Source organism: Schistocerca nitens, chromosome 2 (assembly GCF_023898315.1).
Source record: "Schistocerca nitens isolate TAMUIC-IGC-003100 chromosome 2, iqSchNite1.1, whole genome shotgun sequence".
In the NCBI taxonomy this organism is placed as follows: Eukaryota; Metazoa; Arthropoda; class Insecta; order Orthoptera; family Acrididae; genus Schistocerca; species Schistocerca nitens.
In genome coordinates, this window is record NC_064615.1 from 1,065,164,728 (window position 1) to 1,065,187,278 (window position 22,551).

Below are 22,551 nucleotides of genomic sequence, written 5' to 3' on the forward strand. Positions count from 1 at the left end.
TTTCAGGACAGTTTTCATGATACTTTATTCTTTAAAGTAACCTGTAAAATTTGAAAATTGATAAGTAAAAGTACAAGCACTTTTACTAAAATGTTTTTTTGGGAGAGCATCACGACACCCATGAGACCAACTTCAGCTGCTGGACCAGCATCCAATTTGGTGGAGGGACAAATTCCTTATGAGAGCACTGAGGCATATGGCAAATTGCACAGATATAAAATACGATATATTCCTCTAATGTCCCGCTGTGGACATTCTATTATATGGGATGACTAATAGTTAAATCCACAGGTAAATATGTGATAGTTGAATCTAAATGTGTGTTAGTATTTTCCTGGTTTTCTTTCGGTTTGTTTAAAACCTAAATGAGGTGGACATGCTTATCCAGCCACTAATGCTCAGATGAGCGAGAGTGGCTGAATATATTATATTCACTTTTGAATGTGTGTCTCCTAAACTACAAATTTTTATAGATATTGATGATGGTGTGTACCAGTTTGCAGCTTATATTATAAAATTGGATAATATCTGTGGTGCCTGAAGCAACAGCAGATTTTAAATGTTCTCCCATGGTGTGGTGCACTACTGCACAAGGTGCATTTCAAGAGTTTGCTACATAGCTCCCACCCAATACTCTTACATAAAGGAAGAGGGAACTTCAAAACCCAAGGATGCAAACCTCCCCAGAAAAACAAAGAGGATGGGAAACTGTCACGTAGCAAGTTATGTTATCAACACATCAGTAGCCTCTTAGTAAGGAACACTCCCCAAAACTGTGCCTGTCTATGACAAATAGGCTGCTTTTATGATGTAAATAGTCTTAGTTCACATCATATTTAGAATGCACTAATCTGAAATAGCAGACATGCATTTGTAACAAGCATTCAATTCACCACCCTCAGTATTTTGCAGATGCAGTTAAGCCACACAAAAACAATTTAATAGTCAATATTTTGGAATACTAGTGAAGTATAGCATTCTCGCTACACTCTGAATGAATTTATCCTTTGCTGGCTTACTACTTCTTATCCATAACTGCTAAAGACTCAACATGATGATAAAGAATATTATGTAATCACCGTTTCTACTGATGCACACAGACACTTGTGGAATGGATTGCTTTTGGCTATGGCATGTTCTGTAATTGACCTTACAGTAAGTGATACCTCAGAACTGGAGGTACATATTTTCAGTACTAGACAAAACAAAGATTTTGAAAACAGGAACAGTTCACAATATATTCTAACAAAATCTCTGCCAGATTTTTCACATTTTCTATTTAGAATACAACACACATACAGCTACTAAACAAGTAAAAAGTTACACATTTATTTATTGGTTTAAATTAAATACATTTTTTGCAAGAGAGGATACATATCACCATCAAGAGCATGGTACACTGACACGTTTAGATGTCTAACCCAAACACCAAACTTTTGCATAAATACAAACCACACTTTTTTCCAGGACAGAGAAGTGATTATATGTGCAACAACAAGCACTCATGTCCCAAATTATCAATGAATCATTAATCTGATAAATTTATTTATAAAACAGTTGATGAGAATGCCATTTATTTTACACTAAAGTAGTGTGTGTATATCTTGTTTAATGAAACAGTTTTCACTCATAATCAAAACATATGTAAGCTTAACTTTTAAAATGAATGTTCGTAATTGTCTCCCTGCACACAAAATGAAATCGGTGGGCATCAATTACCATAAAATTCATGGTCACAAGAAACTGACAGTGTTTAAAAGATTTGTCTAGCACAGATGACACTCATGTGGCTGAAATGCACCCACTGCACATGGGTTCTACTTAATAAGTTAACTTATCTAATACACATGTCAAGTTTATTAACGTTTTTAATTGTATACTTAGTTCCTTTTTCTTGTTTTTTCATTATTATATCTGCAAAAGTGGAGGTCAAAAACTAGTTATAATCATAAATGTTGTTGAACAGTTCACGTCCCATTAAAAAAACGGTCTTAGCAGGTCTGGTAACTATTTTATTACAAAAATATAATTATGAAAACAAAATAGAAGATAAAAAAACAATTATGTATTTGTTGACCATAAGTTTCTAATAAAAGCAATTGTCAAAATTACACAGTTAATTGAGTAATTTATGAAAGATAATTGCTTCTTTATATTACATACAAAAACAATGCTGTGTTTACAAACTGACAAAATCAGAGCAATTATAAATACATTTATATGCACAAGTAGCACTTAAGTTTGTAAGAGAGCAGAATCATTGAATGTTCACTGTAGACAGTCTGCATGAATAATTCATGACAATATATATATATCCTAAATTTTTCATTCATACAAGACAGTGTAATCTCTTAAAAGGATAAGGATTACACTGACACTCCAAAACTGCCACACTGCAAGATTTCAAGACACGCTGTCAGAACTTCACAGTCCCGTTTCCTGTGTTTCTCTACACAAGATGCAGGCTTTGGGTCCAAATCAGACACACCGACATTAAAAATATACTTCTGTAAATCAAGATCACTTATCACATGCTTTGTAGGAAGCAAAGGTACACCATTCAAATTTCCCTCAAACCGCTGAAATGCAAGCATAATTGAACAATCTTTGGCAGTGGTCGCTAGTAGGTAACGCTGGAGTGGTGTTCGACCACAAATATTTCCCCCTACTAATTCTTGCAGGTAGTCGTACTCTCCATGGTGCTTGTTGGTGATATAGTCCCAGTAGACACAGTCTGCCCCAATCTGTTCCAGTTGTTGAACATTAAGGACACGAGCCAGGATGCTATTTTCTGGTAAAGGCACTGCAGACCAATCACAAGATTTTGGTGGCAGCAGTGAAGTGACAGCTGCCATCAGTGCTGATGGTACACGTTCTCCTTTGTTCTGGAGTGGTTCTAGTTCACCAAGTAAGGGATTAGCCATAGGTCGTTTTGATACTTCGAGGCTGCATGTTAATACGTCCCAAACAAGTGCGCACATTTTTTTCACTAACCATTTGACAGAATTCTTCCCATCTCTATCACCAACCCATTCTCTCAAGACCAGCTCGAGGCGGTCTGTGCCTTCATCTCCATCACCATACACCAGTACACCATCACGGAAGATCTTCAGATTGTTCTGTGGGGAAGCCAGAAGTGATTCAAGAGCATGATGTGCTCGGCCTGCATCCCCAGAAAACAGATCCAGTGGGCAATAGTGGCTGAGTTTCTGAATAGTGCCCTTTCGGAGTTTCAGGAACTGGTTAAGGCAAAAAGTGCAACGTGGAAGATGGCGATCTGCTTCCGGTACCCACCCTTGTTTCGGTTTTACCTCAAGGCAGAAAGTGGGAGTACAATGAGGCATTGAAACAGGGGATAAAGTTGGAGGAAGCAGTGCATAATCGGGAAACAACATTCCATACGTCAGACAAGGATGGCTGTATATGCCTTTGTGATTTCGGTGTGAGGGTCGGTGAGAATGTAATGCCCCCTCAAGTTGTTCAACTTCTCTTTGATCCAACACAACTACTGCTGGTGGCTGAATATAGGCTTCACCCAGCAAAGGTACCATCACCATTCGACAAAACAATGCTTCTCTTGAAGCAATATCAATATGCACATCTGTGGTTGAATCTGTATGGTTGACATAATGATCAGAATCGTGCTTGCGTAATCTCAACACACATCGTTGCTGAGGGAGTGACAGCACTAGATTGGCATTGCCTTCGCCCCGATACTGCCATTCAGTATCTCTCAATGTAAGAACTTTCTCATTAATATCTGCGAAAAAGAACAATGCAAATAAATTATTTTTCTATTCAGATTTATCATACTTCTAAACAAGTTACACTCATAATAAAAAAAGCAGTATATTATACACCTAACAGATCAATTACTCTTAAAAATTCCCAAAGTTAGTTACATTAACTGAAAAACTAACTCCCTACATGACGATGTAAATGCCATTTATTTACTCAAGATAGCAGAGAGTGAAAATATTGAACTTTAGTACAGTTCAGATGTTTCTTACCAAATAAATGACAATGAAATCCTATGAACATAAACTGATTCGCATTTAAGCATTATCTGAATAAACAGCAACAGTAAAAACACTTTGCTGAAAATGATTATGTCCACAGACAGTTACTTATTCCCATTAACATCCAAAGGTAGATAAAGACCACTCATGACAATGCAAAAAGTTCATAACGTATTATCAGAATACTGACCAGTATTACCTCCAAAAAACAAAATGTTTGTTACTGCTGATAGTAACAACAATGACACAATCCTAGCTTTTGGAACTATTAACTCTTTCATTGGAGAGGGGAGAGGGACAAATGGGAAAGTCCTAGGTGAGAGGGAGCCACCTGTAGTGAGTACAAAGTTAGAGCTGAGCAGTGTATATGTAACAACCAAATCTTAAAGCAGCAGTAGTATACAAAAACAGAAATAAAGAAAAATTGTATAACAGATACTGTAAAATTAATTCAATATTCAGAATACGGGAAAACCCACCCATACAATTATCATCATAATAATTCACATTAACATAATTTGCCCCCCCCATGAACCATTAACCTTGCCGTTGGTGGGGAGGCTTGCGTGCCTCAACGATACAGATAGCCGTACCGTAGGTTCAACCATAACGGAGGGGTATCTGTTGAGAGGCCAGACAAACGTGTGGTTCTTGAAGAGGGGCAGCAGCCTTTTCAGTAGTTGCAGGGGCAACAGTCTGGATGATTGACTGATCTGGCCTTGTAACACTAACCAAAATGGCCTTGCTGTTCTGGTACTGCGAACGGCTGAAAGCAAGGGGAAACTACAGCCGTAATTATTCCCGAGGGCATGCAAGTTTACTGTATGATTAAATGATGATGGCGTCCTCTCGGGTAAAATATTCCGGAGGTAAAATAGTCCCCCATTCGGATATCCGGGCAGGGACTACTCAAGAGGACGTCATTATCAGGAGAAAGAAAACTGGCATTCTATGGATCGGAGCGTGGAATGTCAGATCCCTTAATCGGGCAGGTAGGTTAGAAAGGGTTTAAAAAGGGAAATGGATAGGTTAAAGGCAGATATAGTGGGAATTAATTTCGGTGGCAGGAGGAACAAAACTTCTGGTCAGGTGAATACAGGGTTATAAATACAAAATCAAATAGCGGTAATGCAGGAGTAGGTTTAATAATGAATAAAAAATAGGAGTACGGGTAAGCTACTACAAACAGCATAGTGAACGCATTATTGTGGCCAAGACAGACACGAAGCCCATGCCTACTACAGAAGTACACATTTATAGACCAACTAGCTCTGCAGATGAAGAAATTGATAAATGTATGATGAGATAAAAGACATTATTCAGGTAGTGAAGGGAGACGAAAATTTAATAGTCATGGGTGACTGGAATTCGGTAGTAGGAAAAGGGAGAGAAGGAAACATAGTAGGTGAATATGGATTGGGGCTAAGAAATGAAAGAGGAAGCCGCCTGGTAGAATTTTGCACAGAGCATAACTTAATCATAGCTAACACTTGGTTTAAGAATAATGAAAGAAGGTTGTATACATGGAAGAACCCTGGAGATACTAAAAGGTATCAGATTATATAATGGTAAGACAGAGATTTAGGAACCAGGTTTTAAATTGTAAGACATTTACAGGGGCAGATGTGGACTCTGACCACAATCTATTGGTTATGACCTGTAGATTAAAACTGAAGAAACTGCAAAAAGGTGGGAATTTAAGGAGATGGGACCTGGATAAATTGAAAGAACCAGAGGTTGTATAGAGTTTCAGGGAGAGCATAAGGGAACAATTGACAGGAATGGGGGAAAGAAATACAGTAGAAGAAGAATGGGTAGCTTTGAGGGATGAAATAGTGAAGGCAGCAGAGTATCAAATAGGAAAAAAGACGAGGGCTCGTAAAAACCCTTGGGTAACAGAAGAAATATTGAATTCAATTGATGAAAGGAGAAAATATAAAAATGCAGTAAATGAAGCAGGCAAAAAGGAATACAAACGTCTCAAAAATGAGACCGACAGGAAGTGCAAAATGGCTAAGCAAGGACGGCTAGAGAACAAATGTAAGGATGTAGAGGCTTATCTCACTAGGGGTAAGATAGATACTGCCTACAGGAAAATTAAAAAGACATTTGGAGAAAGGAGAACCACTTGCATGAATATCAAGAGCTTTGATGGAAACCCAGTTGTAAGCAAAGAAGGGAAAGCAGAAAGGTGGAAGGAGTATATAGAGGGTATATACTAGGGCAATGTACTTAAGGACAATATTATGGAAATGGAAGAGAATGTAGATGAAGATGAAATGGGAGATAAGATACTGCGTGAAGAGTTTGACAGAGCACTGAAAGACCTGAATCGAAACAAGGCCCCCGGAGTAGACAACATTTCGTTAGAACTATTGACAGCCTTGGGAGAGCCAGTCCTGACAAAACTCTTACCATCTGGTGAGCAAGATGTATGAGACAGGCAAAATACCCTCAGACTTCAAGAAGAATATAATAATCCCAATCCCAAAGAAAGCAGGTGTTGACAAATGTGAAAATTACCGAACTATCAGTTTAATAAGCCACAGCTGCAAAATACTAACACGAATTCTTTAGAGACGAATGGAAAAACTGATAGAAGCCGACCTCGGGGAAGATCAGTTTGGATTCCATAGAAATGTTGGAACACGTGAGGCAATACTGACCCTACGACTTATCTTAGAAGAAAGATTAAGGAAAGGCAAACCTACGTTTCTAGCATTTGTAGACTTGGAGAAAGCTTTTGACAGTGTTGATTGGAATACTTTCTTTCAAATTCTCAAGGTGGCAGGGGAAAAATACAGGGAGCAAAAGGCTATTTACAATTTGTACAGAAACCAGATGGCAGTTATAAGAGTCGAGGGGTATGAAAGGGAAGCAGTGGTGGGGAAGGGAGTGAGACAGGGTTGTAGCCTCTCCCCGATGTTATTCAATCTGTATATTCAGCAAGCAGTGAAGGAAACAAAAGGAAAATTTGGAGTAGGTATTAAAATCCATGGAGAAGAAATAAAGACCTTGAGGTTCGCCAATGACACTGTAATTCTGTCAGAGACAGCAAAGGACTTGGAAGGGCAGATGAACGGAATGGACAGTGCCTTGAAAGGAGGGTATAAGATGAACATCAACAAAAGCAAAATGAGGATAATAGAATGTAGTCGAATTAAGTCGGGTGATGCTGAGGGAATTAGATTAGGAAATGAGACACTAAAAGTAGTAAAGGAGTTTTGCTATTTGGGGAGAAAAATACGTGATGATAGTCGAAGTAGAGAGGATGTAAAATTTATACTGGCAATGGCAAGGAAAGCGTTTCTGAAGAAGAAAAATTTGTTAACATCGAGTATATATTTAAATGTCAGGAAGCCATTTCTGAAAGTATTTGTATGGAGTGTAGCCATGTGTGGAAGTGAAACGTGGACAATAAATACCTTAGACAAGAAGAGAATAGAAGCTTTCGAAATGTGGTGCTACAGAAGAATGCTGAAGATTAGATGGGTAGATCACATAACTAATGAGGAGGTATTGGATATAATTGGGGAGAAGAGGAGCTTGTGGCACAACTTGACTAGAAGAAGGGATCAGTTGGTAGGACATGTTCTGAGAAATCGAGGGATCACCAATTTAGTATTGGAGGGCAGCGTGGAGGGTAAAAATCATAGAGGGGGACCAAGAGATGAATACAGCAAGCAGATTCAGAAGGATGTAGGCTGCAGTAGGTACTGGGAGATGAAGACGCTTGCACAGGATACAGTAGCATGGAGAGCTGCATCAAACCAGCCTCAGGACTGAAGACCACAACAACAAAAACAACATAATTTGACATGTTGTGTGTAAAAATTGGATTAGAATGAACGTATTGGGAGTAATCAAAGATGGAGGGTAGACCTACAACTTTCTCTGACACATCACCTTCATCTTTGTATATTCTCAGCCTCGCTACAGATGGGTCCCTCTCATTTGAGTGACCTGCCCTTCGTTTTCAATTTTCCCCAACCTATCATTCTCTCCTCCTCAAGGAAAGAACTTACAGTAGCAAAAGCTAGGACTGTGTTGTCACTTTTATACTTGTATCAACAGTACTAAGCATTTCGGCATCTGAAAGTAAGTAACAGCAAGCAATTGTAATGAAGTAAGGAAAATTAAGAGCTTGCAGAGACATACTTAGGTGTTCATTTCCCCTGTATGTGGTTCATGGCTGGAGCAGTCTAGAAGTAGTCAAAGTGGTTCTATGAACCCTCTGCCCAACACACTAATGTGGTCTGCAAAGTAATCACATAGATGTAATTATAGGTGTCTCACCAATCACCTTACTTCGACATAATTTCTAACCTGTAAGCTGTTTCTTCATATTTGGGAAGAAGAAATCATGGGGCCCATGTTGGGTGAATAGAGGGGAATGTAGTGGCAATACATATGGTTTTGCAACTAAAATTCGAAACTAATGTGCTATCATGTTGTGATGTGCAAGGTTGTTGGCAATATTGAAGTTAGTTCTAAAAATAAAGGTCACACCCTCTCCAAATCCAAACCAGTCCAATATCTCACTGTATTATTATCAGTGATCATTATTACTTTTTCTAATAAGTCTATGAGGACAGCCTGCATACCTTAACAAATTATACAAATACCTTAACAAATTGTACCAATACAGTACTAATGAAATTAAGCCTCCCACTGCCTTTACCGAAAACTGAGCCTATGTGATCATTCGATTTTGCATCCCCACAAATTTCTACAAGATAACTTATGCCAGTTGTGACACACTGATATTTTTGTCGTAGGGTACGACCGTTTGTCCACAATAATTTGATGACTGGTGCTGTCGCTGTCAGGAACGGCCATGCCCCCACATAATATCTGACAAAGGGAATGGAGCAGTGAGGGGAAGGCAGCGTCGGCTGCTTGCAGCGTGCTGGCAACACTACCTATGTTTTGTGCTTAACATGAAATCATAGGCGGTACTCGTAGAAGCCTTGCCCACTAAAGTGACACTTTTGCCAGATCGGAAATCACCTAATTTGTTTACAAATTCATGCTCTAGAGTTTTACCTGTAACTTACGTATTATTTATACATCAAAAACAGTGAAAAATGAATGTAGATGAGTATACGACTTATCAACACTATCGATTCAGGGTAAAAAACTGATTTTTGAAGTCTGTTTGCACATCGCATTTATTGAATGCAGACAGCAGCAATGTTTAGAAAGTGTTATTAACTGTGCCTGAAAGAACTGTCAAAATGATGTTCACTACAGATCACTGCCATTTGTGTTTGTTTCGAGATCACCACCACCACTTCAGGGCATGGTATAGATAACTTCATTGATGACCATTTCCATTATTCCATCTCGTGTCCAGTACTCGTGCTCCAGCTGCTGCACATTCCTGCAGTAATCTTGCAAGCCCTTTGCATTAATTGAAAGGAAATCAGCATTAAGAAGATACTGCAGTCTTTTATTCGACATGTCACCACTGACATTGTTTTCCCTGAAATTGTGTTTTATTTTGGACTATGTCAATTCTATCGGATTTAGATCACAGTCATAGGGCAGTAAACACACTACTTTCTTGCCTCTGCCCTCAGCAGTTCTAGTCATTATGTACACTTTCATGGCTGGTTTGTTTCCTAGCTAACAGTTCTGTCTTCCTCATTGAGGTGTTGCAGTTTATTTGCCCATTTTGAAACCACTCTAACATCGTAATGTTGAAACCACATTTATTAGGCATTCTGTTGAACTTCATGCTGTGGTATGGCACATTACCCATACAGTCACAGAACCGGTTGGAATATTACGAATGACCATATCTGCAACCCTGATTTGCAAGTTAGAGTAAAGAGTTTCTTGCATGAAACTTCCTGACAAATTAAAACTGTGTGTTCAAATCTCAGCCCGGCTCACAGTTTTAATTTGTTAGAAACTTTGAAAGCAGTGTACACTCTTTTGTAGAAGTTCTTCTCAGACTTACAGAAGTTGTGTGTGTTCAGTACCAGTGCGAAAGTATCGTTGTTGAAAAGGAGAGTGACACAAAGACAGATAGGGTGAAACAAATGTACTGTTGCAACCTCTAACCACACAATTGGCACCATCAGTCAAGGAACAGCAGAATGAGTTTACCAACCAATTTGTTCCACCGGAAGGCAAAGTAGAAAGGCAATACAGATGATTTTACATTCTAGCTGATTTTTTTTTAATGTTACCGTAAACATAAATGCATTATATTTTTGATAAAAGTAGTAAATACTTCTTCCAAAAATCAAAGAGAAATGAAGTGGCAGTCTCTTGGCGGTATAATGCGTCGCATTTTTGTTTCCTGTTATTGAATACTTGATTACACAATAGACGAGATGTTTGAAATTTGCATATGACATCCCCAAAGTTTTTAATCTAAGTGGAGTCCTCTGATTTTAATTAATTTAATAGTGTTTCTTGGTAATATCAATATGCACTTCTCTAATATTTTTTCTGTTTTTTTATTTTATTTTTGTTTCATCACAATTTTTATTCATTGATAATAAAGGGACAACAGGGGCGACTGCTCTGGTTTTTAAGAATAACTGCACTTCCGTGCGGCGAGTTCCTCAAATGAACTTGCTCCAGTGACCTGAAGAAGTAAACTTGAGTAAGTTTTGTTCTAATGTAAATCTCAGCATGTGCTTACGGAACTTATTTATTGGTGGATCCAAGCCTTTTGTAATACTTCGCATCTAGGGACAGCTTGACCCTGGCAACACTTTGAGACAAATGAATATTTTGCAAGTAGTATAGATTTATCCAACTTCTGTCAGCACTAGTGAAATTGTCAACTTATCAGGGCTGTTCAACAAAGACGGACACCAATTTTTTTCCTGTATCTTCCGAGATAATTTCTTTTACTGTACCATGAATATTTGAAAAGAGTGGGGTTTTATGTATAATGTCCATAGGTGGCAGCATCATCATCTCGGCAGGTTGGTAGTAATGCTCCATTTTGTAGACACTCTTTGCACTTGGAATACCAAACAATGAAGATGACGCCATAAGAGCAGTATGGCACAGCAAAATTCTGTATTTGTTTACACCATGAAGCCACTGAAACTTACAAAAAGCTGCAGAAAGCATATGGCGAAGATGCACTACCTTGTGCAACAGTGATAGGTGGCTCAGGGACTTCAAACAAGGCCAACTTCTGTACGTTAAGGAGGGTGGGCCTGGTGTTTCGGCTTCTGCTGTAAATGAAGTCAACATAAACAACGCTGCTGTGGTAGTTCACAAGGATTGGCGGATACCATTATCTAACTTCAGTGAAGTGTTGAGGATTCCATGTGACAGTGTGTTTATGATTAAGCATGATCGTCTCCATATGACACATGTTTCTGCCTGTTGGGTACCACATCTGTTAACTACCAAACAAATGGCTGAGTGAATGGAGACAAGTGGTGAGGTGTTGAGTCCCTTTGCTGATGGAGGGGTTATGTTTGTGGAATCTATTATCAATGGTGACGAGTCATGGCTGCATGATCCTGAAGGAAAATCAGTCAGCAAACTGTGGAAATTGCCAGGTTCTTCAACACTAAAAAAGACAGAAGGCATTCCATTTGCAGGAAAACTCACAGTAATCCCATTTTTTTGACTGCCATGGAAAGATTTACTAGCATGCCGTTCCCCTTCACACTACTGCTACAGCAGCACACTACACATCAGCATTGGCTAAACTGAGGAAGCACACTGTAAGGAAATGACCAGACCTTTCTTGGACTGGGTTATGACTTCATCAGGACAATACAAATCAAGTTGTACAGTTTCTGGCTCACTTCAACATGATCTGAGTACCGTATCTGCCTTATAGCCCCGATCACTGATCTTGTCCTTTTTTTTTTTATTCCCATAACTAAAGGCAAAGCACGGGCCATTAGATTTGAGAACTCTTAAGCAGTTCTCAAGAAAAGTAAGGCGATTCTCAAGGACCTAACAAAAAATGGCCTGCACCATGTGTTTGAGGACTGGCAGAGACATCATAAAAAGTGTATCGAGTAGGAGAAGAGTACTTTGAAAAAGATGTGAACACTGAAATGGAGGAATCAACATTTATGGAAAAAAGAATCAGTATTTGTTGATCAGCCCTCATATGTTTTTCCTTTTATGGTGAGCACATTTTTACATTACTGAAGATTTAAAACACATGGCCAATCTTTGCACCACATTAAAAACTTATCAGGCTGACAGCTTTGTCAGATTAGTGTTATAACTGCATCATCTGCAAAAAGTCTAGGGTTCCTATTAATATTGTGTGCCATTTCATTAATACCAATTTTGTCTGCCAGCTCGTCAATATGCAGCATGAATAGCAAGGAAGCCGAAAAAGCACGCCTTGGGTACACATTATGTTGCTTCTACTTCTAAGGATGACCATCCATCCAAGAGGACAGTCTAGTCACAAATTTGGTATGTGCTGACTACACTGATCCACAACTGTCAGGATGTTGTGTGAGAAAAGTGTAAATCACAATATTATGAAAAGGAAAGTTGCTACTCACCATATAGTGGAGATGCCGAGTCGCCGATAGGCAACACAAAAAGACTGTCAAAAATAAATGACACACACACACACACACACACACACACACACACGTGTTGTTTCAGATGCTGAGACCGCTGTGTGTGTGTGTGTGTGTGTGTGTGTGTGTGAGAGAGAGAGAGAGAGAGAGAGAGAGAGAGAGAGAGAGAGAGAGTTGTGTCAGACTTTTTGTTGTGCCTATCTGCAACTCCGCATCTCTACTATATGGTGAGTAGCAACTCTCTTTTTCACAATACTGTTATATTCCATCCTGGATTTTCCACTGTTTGAAAATTGCAAGTCAGCTTTTACATGACATTAAATTTTATCAATTTCAGCTGCTTCCGAATACCACTAGCACCAATCAACTTATTTGGGGTACCCTCAATTTCAGTTTGTGTTATTCACAGTGCCTAGACACTAGTGCAACTGACAGTCTTAAAACTGGTGGGATTTCTTTGGGCTTTATAAGAGTGTTGATAATATTTATAAACCAACAAGAGAGATGCAAGAACATTTAAATACTGCATAGGACCTACACCCATTGCTGGACTCAGCAAGTGTGTACGAAATTCCTTGCAATGCAGTCAGGTGTTAACAGGAACTGCTGAAATAAGCATCAACACTCACTCGGCTTAGAGAATGCAAGGACAACTGTCATATAGGAAACATGGATAAATAGGCACAAGAAGATCATGCAGTGGGGCCAGGTTTGTTTGGTTTATTTTTGTCTTTATTTTAGGGCGCAAAAACAACTAGGGTAATATGCGCCCACATCAAAACTGTAGAACACGAAGACAAAGAGAGGAGTTAAAAACAACTACACGTCAATCCCAAACAATGAAAGACAAGACAGCTAAAAACAGGGATTTGGAGAAAGGTCTGTAAAATATGCCATAGAGAAACGGAGGTCCAGAACTAAAAATTAAATGTCATTCGCCATATTGCTACAACAGATAAAAAGTAAAACGTGGCCAACATCCTGAGCGTTGTTCGCTAAAACATCTGATGAATCAAACAGCAAACACAAACAGGAATGCAAGCAGTTAAAAAAAGGGCATTCTGTCAGGGAATGTGCAATGGGTACAAAGTGCTGGGGGAGCACAGCTTAACAAATGGAGATGGCTAAAGAGACAGTGCCCAATACGCAAACTGGTTAAAATGATCTCCTCGTGACAAGAAGACCAAGAGGAGGCCGTTCCAGCTGCTGGGAGAGGCTTAATAGCCCGGAGCTTGTTCCCATGAAGGGAGGGCCAGTGGTGATAAAGTGACACCAACTGCTGACAAATGGCAACACATATATCATCAGAGGTAATATAAGAACTAGCAGGCTGAGGTATGAGGATTGCAGCATTGGCAGCAGCAACAGCGGCCTCGTTTCCAGTCAGACTGACGTGACCAGGAACACACATAAAAATGACACTGACTCCATCAAGAGTGAGCAAGTGACAGCTTTTCTGCATCCGTTGCACTACGGGATGGATAATGTGTGGCACACAGAGGCTTTGAAGGGCACTGAGAGAGACGAAGCAAATGATGCAATTGAAAAGCCTGTGTCACCGGATGTACTGTGTGGCTTGATACAGGGCAAAGAGCTCTGCTGTAAATACTGACCAGTATTCCGGAAGCCGGTACGAAAAAACATCGGCGCCAATGGTGAAGGTACACCCGACACCATAGTCAGTCCGAGAGCTATCAGTGTGCACAAAGGTACTATCTTGAAATTCCATGGGAAGGTCATGAAACTTAAGGCGATTGATCGAAGCTGGAGTAGTGTCCCTAGGAAATGAAAGTGAACACAGGCTGCCGAATGAAGCCAAGATGGTGAAGGTTCACACCCACTGTGAAAGTTGCAGGTAGTGTGAAGTTAAGCTGCTGGAGCAATAGCTGAAATCTAATTAAAGGAGGTAGCAGAGAAAAGGGAAGCACAATTACTGGTGATCATCGAAGGAGGCGGCATAGGATGGGTGGACACGCATGGCAGACAAACAGCATGCCTATCTGCTGAGGAGAAAAACACGGCAGTAGGACAGCGGCAGTTCAGCAGCTTCTGCACACACTCTCATCCGGGTTATGTAAAATGCGCTAGTGACCAAACGGATGCCACGATGGTGGATCGTATTGAGATGGCGTATGAGGGACAGATGTGCAGATGCATAAATGAAGCACCCATAGTCTAGTTTCGAATAGACACAAGGGGCCGGTACAGACGGAGGAGGGTGGTTCGATCTCCACCCCCAAGAAGTACCATTGAAGACACTGGACATTGAGGGATCACATACAGGGGGCTGCCACACAAGAAATGTGGGAGGACCAAGAGTGTTTCCTATTGAGCATGAGCCCCAGGAATTTCATAGTTTCAACGAGCGAAAGAGCAACAGGCCCAAGATGTAAATATGGTGGGAGAAACCAACTGTGCCACCAGAAATTCATATAAACGGTTTTGTCAGTGAAAAATGAAAGCCTTTGTCGATGTTCCATGAGTGAAGATGATTGAGACATTGCTGAAGACGCTGCTCAATGAGACAGGTCCTTGGAGAACTGCAACAGATGGCAAAATCATCAACAAAAAGGGAGCTGGAGATGCCCAGCATGAGCATGTTGTATGGTTAACAGCAATAGCAAAGAGGATGACCCTCAGAACGGAACCCTGGGGCACACCATTTTCCTGGATAAAGGTGTCCGACAAGGCAGAACCCACATTTGCCTTGAGGACTCTGTCTTTTAAAAATTCCTCAAGCAATTGGGGCAGGCAGCCACAGAAACCCACTTGTAGAGAGTACAGAGGATACCAGTCCTCCAAATTGATAAACACGGCCACAGTCGGGGATTTCTGCAGAAAACCATTCATGAAATGGATGGACAAAGTGGTCAACTGCAGAACGGCATGCTTGAAATCCACAATGTGCAGTGGTTAGTAAATTGTGAGAATCGAGCCACCATAGCAGCTGGGCATGAATCATACGTTCCATCACCTTGCAAACACAGCTGGTGAGAGAAATGGGCAGTAGTTAGAAGGATGGTGTTTGTCCCTACTGGGCTTAGGTAAGGGTATGACAGTGGCTTCATGCCAGCGTCTGGGAAGTGTGCCCTCTGCCCAGATGCGGTTGTACTATTAAGCAGAAAATGCTGGCCTGCAAGAGAAAGGTGCTGCAACATCTGAATGTGAGCAGCATCTGGCCCTGGGGCAGAGGATCGGGATGAAGTGAGAGCAAGATCTAGCTCCCTCATAGTAAAGCCAGCACTGTAACACTCACGATTCTAAGAAGAAAAAGATACCGCCCGACCTGCCTCTGCTCGTTTCCGATGGAGGAAGGCAAGGAGATAGTGGGTGGAGCTCGAAATCTCTGCCAAATGGTGGCCCAAGGTGTTGAAGATAGCAATAGGTTCCCCAACGACATTGTCTGCTACTGTCAGGCCGGAAATTGGCGAATGGATCTTGGTCCCAGAGATCTGTCGGAGGTTGGTCCACATGGCAGAGGAAAGGGTGGAGCTGTTAAAAGAACTAGTGAATGAAATCCAGCTAGCTTTTTTGCTATCCTGAAGAATACGACAATACTTTGCACGCATCTGTTTATAGTGAATGCAGTTAGCCATTGTAGGACAGCAGTTAAAAACACGGAGGGCACGTCTCTGTGCGCCAATTACATCGTATTACACCTCAGTCCACCATGGGACCGGGACACGGTATTGTAAAGAGGAAGTGTGAGGAATGGAATGTTCTGTGTTGGTAAACATAACATTTGTAAGATATTCCAACTGGTCATCACAACTGGGGAAATGTTTGTCAAAGGTTGCCAGAGCGCAGTAAAGCTTCCTATTGGCCTGAGTAAGGTGCCATTTGGATGTGCAGGCAGGTGGGGTGCGAGTCAGCAAACGGACAACACACGAGAAATGGTTGCTTGGATGCGCATCAGAGAGAATGGACCACTCAAGACAATGGGTAAGCTTGGCAGTGCAGAAGGATAGGTCCAAATGGGAATAGGTGTGCGCTGAGTGTGAAAGGAACGTGGGTGCTCCTGTGTTAAGGCACAGTAGGTGAAGCTGGTTGAGAAGGTCAGCCTAGAGGGCATATCTCTGACAGGTTGTGGGAGAACCCCATAGGGCATGGTGCGCATTAAAGTCAAACAGAAAAAAGGGGTGAGGCACTGGCCAATAAGCTGGAGTAAGTCTGCTCTGGTGGTATTGAATGACAGAGAGATGTAAACGGTACAAAGAGAAAAGGTCAAGTGAGGATGAAAAAGATAAACTGCAACAGTTTGAAGACTTCTGAGTAGTAAGGGTGATCGGTTGACTATGAATGTCATCCCTTATGAGCAGCACGACTCCCCCATGAGATGGAATGCCGACCTCAGGGAAAGGTAATACGGACCGGGAAGAAATGAGAGAACTCAAAACAGTCATGAGGATGCAATTTAGATTGCAGAGAACAAGTGGACGCTGCAATTCTAGGAGCAGCTGTAAATCCTCTTTGTTGGATCAAAGGCCACGAACGTTCCATTGGAGGAGAGTCACAACAAGGAAAATATGAAGGAGAGCCACATTGGTGGCCGCCAAGTGCAGCATTCAAAGACTTACTGCTACAGGGAACAGAGGCAAGAGGATCTGTTCTATGAGGTTTGCCGGAGCATTGGCATTATTCTGCTGTGGGCCTGCAGAGTCCAGCGCACCAAAACTGTTGGTGGTGCGCACCGGCAACATGGAGGTTAGCGAGGCAAGAGTATCATGTGGTAACAATGTCTAAGAGGATCTTTGAGTCGACTAAGGAAAAGACTGTTTGCCTCTGATTGATTTCTTGGAGACTTTCTGGTTAGCAGAGGAAGACTCAGACTGGAGGGACATAGGAAGTCTTCACGAGGGTATTCCTTCTGTCCTTTCTGGCCTGCCGGTTGTGTAGCTGGTGACTTCAGCCCATGAGGTATAAGTTTGGTGGTGTATTGCACAGCTGGAGGAGGAGACGGGGACACTACCATAATGATGTGAGATTTCACAACCTCAGGGCTAAATTTGGGATCTCATGTCTGCATGGTCATGTACTGTACATGCCAGATGATAGAACGCAAGGTTCCCGACTAGCCTACAACTTACGAGTGACCGGGTAAGACACTTTTTCCTTCACCAGGATCTCCTAGAGGGTACGCTCGTTGAATACATGGGACAATCGCGAGAGGATGTGGCATTGTCACCATTGCAGTTGATGCAGCAGGGAGAAGGAGGTGGAAAATCACCCTTTTGATTATCCCTGCCACAGGTTACACATTTGGCTGGGTGTCAACAGGACTCTACTGTGGTTGTAATGACGAAGCTAATAGCAGTGCATTGGGTTCGGAATATAAAGTCTGACTGTGATAACTGCATAACCTGCTCTGATCTTTGAGAGAAGAACCATTCTATCAAAAGTGAGAAAGAGAGTGCGTGTGAGCACTAAGGAGCCGTCTACTTTTTTCATTACTCAATGGATGGCAATGACACCCTGACCAGAGAGGTATGTTTCGATTTCTACCTCTGTCAGACCATCGAGCAGCCTAGTGTAAATAACACCATGGGAATAATTCAGTGTTCTATGGGCCTTGACACCAACAGGATAGCTATGGACGAGCATAGCTGCAAGCAATTGTTGTGCTTGACAATCAGAAGTAGTCTCCAAAAGCAAAGTACCATTGTGTAAACGAGAGCAGGTTTCACAGGGCCAGCAATGGCATCAACACCTTTCTGAATAATAGAGAGATTGACCATTGCGAAGGACTGACTGTCTTCAGTACAGGAAACCATGAGGAACCTCGGTGCATTTGGGAGAGTCTTTGAATTGATAGCCTCATTCCGTTTAAGTTTTGCAGACACTGACTGAGAAGATTGGCTCACTGCGAGAAAATTCCCCTTGATTGCCAGTGTCTTTGATGGCGCATTCCTCCTAACTGGGGGGCCCTTTCAGAAGGGGGCACACCTGCCTTAGGTGATTGTTCACACCTCAGATCACACCTCCTGTACACTTGACGGAGGGATCAATCGGCAATTTGGAAAGGTAGTAGCTCAGGCAATCACCCCTCCCTGGGCTTGGCCTGTACCAGGGGGGTATGTGAAAACGCTACCAGTCAACCTGGGGCTGAGAACCAAGTCACCTGTTACTCTTCAGATGCCTGAGCTGGCCTTTAGGAGCACACAGGGAGGAAGATGAAAAAGAGGAACCTGAAACGCCGAAGCGGAGGAAGGACAGGAGAAGGTGAACAAAGAAAGAAGGAACAAAAAAACAGTGGTGAGACTGTTCCGATTTCAGCCATGGAAAATGCAGAACACATTCCGAAAACCACCCCAGATGTGTTCCCCAAGGGAGGGGAACAGGAACAGCAACAGGATAGACATGCAGCCCAGAAAAGGTGAATGAAGAAAGAAGAAACAGTGGTGAGATTGTTCTGGTGACAGCCATGGAAAATGCAGAACACATTCTGAAAAACAACCCAGACATGTAGGCTAGAACCCGCCAAAGGAAGCGAGTTCCCTGGGGGAGGATTGGGACCAGGGAACCACCAAACTTGATTGACTGATATTGTACTTTTATCAAGGTCCAATCATCACTATGTTACGGTGTACAGAGGGGTCAAAGAAATTCAGAAAAGGGGGAAAACCCTTAGAGAAGAGGAGGGTTAAAATTAGACGAGTTTGGACCTTAATGCTAAATAAAGCAAACATTGCCAAACCTCCTGCTGTACAGGTTCATTAACAATGCACCAAGTATGAAAATAATGACCACAAGAACATACATTGTATATTTTCCACGTTTTCTATCACATTAATCAATTTGTATTCGTTCAACTATCACTTTGCTCTGGTCTTAATGTACCGTTCTCTATCATGGTTGGCCCTTAATCTGCCATCTTCTCTTACATTACAAAACACTTTTGTTTTAATTAACTATCTCCAAATTCTCTATCCTTAGTTCTTCAAAAACCGTCAAGTTATGTCTCCTAGTATTATTTTTTCTTTCACTTATTTCCCTTTCATTTTCTCTCTTACTGTTTCTTGCTTCTATTTTCTTTCTCATGAGTCACTTTCCCATTGTCTGAAATCATTTTCCTGTGTCTTTCCCACTTATTTCCCAAGACTTCACCATTACTTATGCAGCCACCAATTCTAATCCAACTTCACACCAATACTAACTTCCCAGGAATTTCAATGTGTGTGTGTGTGTGTGTGTGTGTGTGTGTGTGTGCGCGCGCGCGCGCGCGCGCGCGCGCAAACATGCTCTTAAAACATGAACTTGTGTATCCTCCTTCCCATTACAAGGTATAGTTAAACCACAAGGACTCAAGATTGTGCCACAGTTTCAGTTTTGCTACAAGTTGAACTAAATCCAGCGATCTTGTTACTATCATCCCTTCATTTATCTTCATTAATACTGAGTGCCTTGCCCATAATATTACACTGTCTTCAGTTTTGGAAAGAAAGCCATTCCCGTAATACTTTGGGCACAACATCTTGGAGAGGAGTGCCATGCCTGTACTAACTCAGGCATGCCAGTCTTCACCAATATGATGTGCCCATAATATTAGGCCAATGTTGAAGACAATGTAATATTACAGGCATGGTACTCAAAAGTGTGAACTCTAAATACAAACTGAGACAGTATGAACAGTATGGAAAGTGAGAATCTGAGAAGGAAATTGGAAAACGTCTGTAGTATTCACGTGAAAATGCATCATTTGCAATTGCATTCAATAAAATATCTTAATCCTTATAAGACAAATGGCCATAAATGCTTCCCTTCACGCCATCTTTTTTTTTTTGTTACTAGCAACATTATCTGACTTAAACAATAACAATCTCTTAAGCGATCATGCTCGTGAAAATGACCAAAAATTTGAAAAAAATTTCTTGGTCTATAGAACAGAGCATTTCATGCAGATTTCCAAAATGTATAGTTTATGGGCATTATCATCTTCCGTTTGTACTAAAATTGAGGTTGAACGGAATGTTGCACGGGGGCCATGCCCATCTGCCAGTTTGAAGTGCGTCAGAATACGTGATGCATTATTTTGTTCTTTCGTTTTTTCCATCGTTAGTTACGGATCGTTAACACAGTTGTATTCTAGAAGGCACTGACTCCCAGAACCAAAGTACAGGCATGTCTAGAAGGCTATGGTTCGAATGTAACAAAAATCTGAGAATATATGATTTCAGAATTTCATAGTGAGTGTGTGTGTGTGTGTGTGTGTGTGTGTGTTTCCTGTGCTAAAAATGCCGAGAGTAAAGAAATTTAGCCCCAAACGAAAGTTTTGCGGCAACCAGTTCCAAACACAACCGAATAATACTGTAGCAGCGTTTGATGGATCTTGGCAAAAGAGAGGTCATACTTCTCTGAATGGGGTTGTAACTGCGACATTTATTAAAACTGGTAAGATACTAGATTATGAACGTCTAACAAACCACTGCCAGGGTTGTTCAAGTAAATTTATTGGCACCCATGTTTGTGTAAACAACTTTGATGGCCCAAGTGGAAACATGGAAACGAAAGGAGTTCTAAACATTTTTAAGAGATCACAGGTCAGTCGTGGTGTGAGGTATGTAGGCTACCTTGGGGATGGAGACTATAAAGGACACACTACTGTTGTTAATGACAGACCATATGGGGACACACTGGTAGAAAAGCTTGAATGTGTTGGGCATATACAAAAAAGAATGTTAGCTCAGCTGAGAAAATTGTGTAGACTTCAGTGGGGAAAAAAAAAAAAAAAAAAAAAAAAAAAAAAAAAAAAAAAAAAAAACTGACCAACAGGAAACACACATGTGGTCCAGGCCGTCTTACAAAAAGTGAAATTTGTTCTTTGACTCAATATTATGGACTAGCAATAAGGAGAAACATAGGAGATTTGAAGAACATGAGACAAGCTGTTTGGGCAACATGGTTTCACAGAGTGTCAACAGATGAAACCCCACAGCATGGTTTGTGTCCAAATGGGGAAGATTCGTGATACAAGTACTGGTTGAGCAATGCTACATGCATACAATATACCCACAAACATTCCTTACCACTTGCTGTAATGGAGACAATTAGGCCTATATATAGGGATTTGGCAAAATCTACTTAGGAAATTTATGCATGTTCTCTCTCAGAATGCAAATGAAAGCTTCAACAGCTGTATATGGGAGAGAATGCCCAAAACTGTATTTGTTGGGCTGACAGTGCTGAAGATTGGTGTAATGGATGCAATAACAACATTCAATGAAGGTGCAATTTCAAGGATCGATGTTATGAAGAAACTGAACATCCAGACACGAAGGAATATGGCTGCAGCTCTAACTGCTATTGATAAGCGGCAGGTAGCCGAATCAGAGACAGCTGCAGAAGCTGCTACCAAGGAGTCAAGGATAAAGAAAAGAATGAAGAGAAAGAGTATGGAGGATAAGGAAACAGGATGACAACTGGAATATGTGCTGGAATGTTCGAAACGGGCATAGTGGTAAGTTAATAAATCTGTAAATTTTTGCAATTTACCGATAACTTGAATTTTCATCATTCAGGTACACTTTTCTCCTAAATGACTGAAGTTAAACTCATAAAAATTGGTACAGATATTTAGAATGATCTCCGCTACCTCCCTTGCCTACATTTCCTGAAAAATTTATGACATGATGATAACGTCGATGATATTTGAGCTACATTTTTAAATATTTTTGTTGTAGTAAAATAAATTACTTGTCCTTTTTTTTTACAGATCAGCATCAGGGAAGGAAATTGGAGGCATAAAACACTTATGTGAATGTTGTTGTACTCTGACACTTTTTCCACGCTGTGCAGTCAGTGGTTCCAAAGAAAATGGTACCGCACTGAAATAGTGTTCAACTCTTTATAAATATTGTTGTCAGTACCAAAATATAATAAATATCTCAATGATTTTTTTGGAAATGCTTTGATTAATGACCCTAATTGTGTGTACAAATTTTGAGCCATCATTTATAGATCAGTTGCACTATGAGGGTGAAGATAATGCTAAAAATGCAGCC

The 22,551-nt window shown here is 40.9% G+C and overlaps 2 protein-coding genes across 3 annotated transcripts in view; both read right to left on the bottom strand.

Annotated features, from left to right (window-relative positions):
* Positions 1 to 2,366: 2,366 nt before the first annotated feature.
* On the bottom strand, positions 2,367 to 3,551 carry LOC126235544 (inositol-pentakisphosphate 2-kinase-like). The gene has a single exon (XM_049944261.1). The coding sequence runs from the start codon at positions 3,549 to 3,551 to the stop codon at positions 2,367 to 2,369; it is 1,185 nt and encodes a 394-aa protein (XP_049800218.1).
* A 70-nt stretch (positions 3,552 to 3,621) lies between these two features.
* Positions 3,622 to 22,551, bottom strand: part of LOC126237440 (cell division cycle protein 23 homolog) — a 116,382-nt gene continuing 97,452 nt past the window's right edge. For both annotated transcript variants that reach the window (XM_049947556.1, XM_049947557.1), the window contains one exon: positions 3,622 to 3,760. The gene's annotated coding sequence lies outside the window, so the exon portion shown is untranslated. The remainder of the gene's footprint in view (positions 3,761 to 22,551) is intronic.

Bases quoted from the DNA above. Each gene is read 5' to 3' on its own strand.
- LOC126235544 (XM_049944261.1), bottom strand. From the start codon at position 3,551: ATGGTACCTTTGCTGGGTGAAGCCTATATTCAGCCACCAGCAGTAGTT.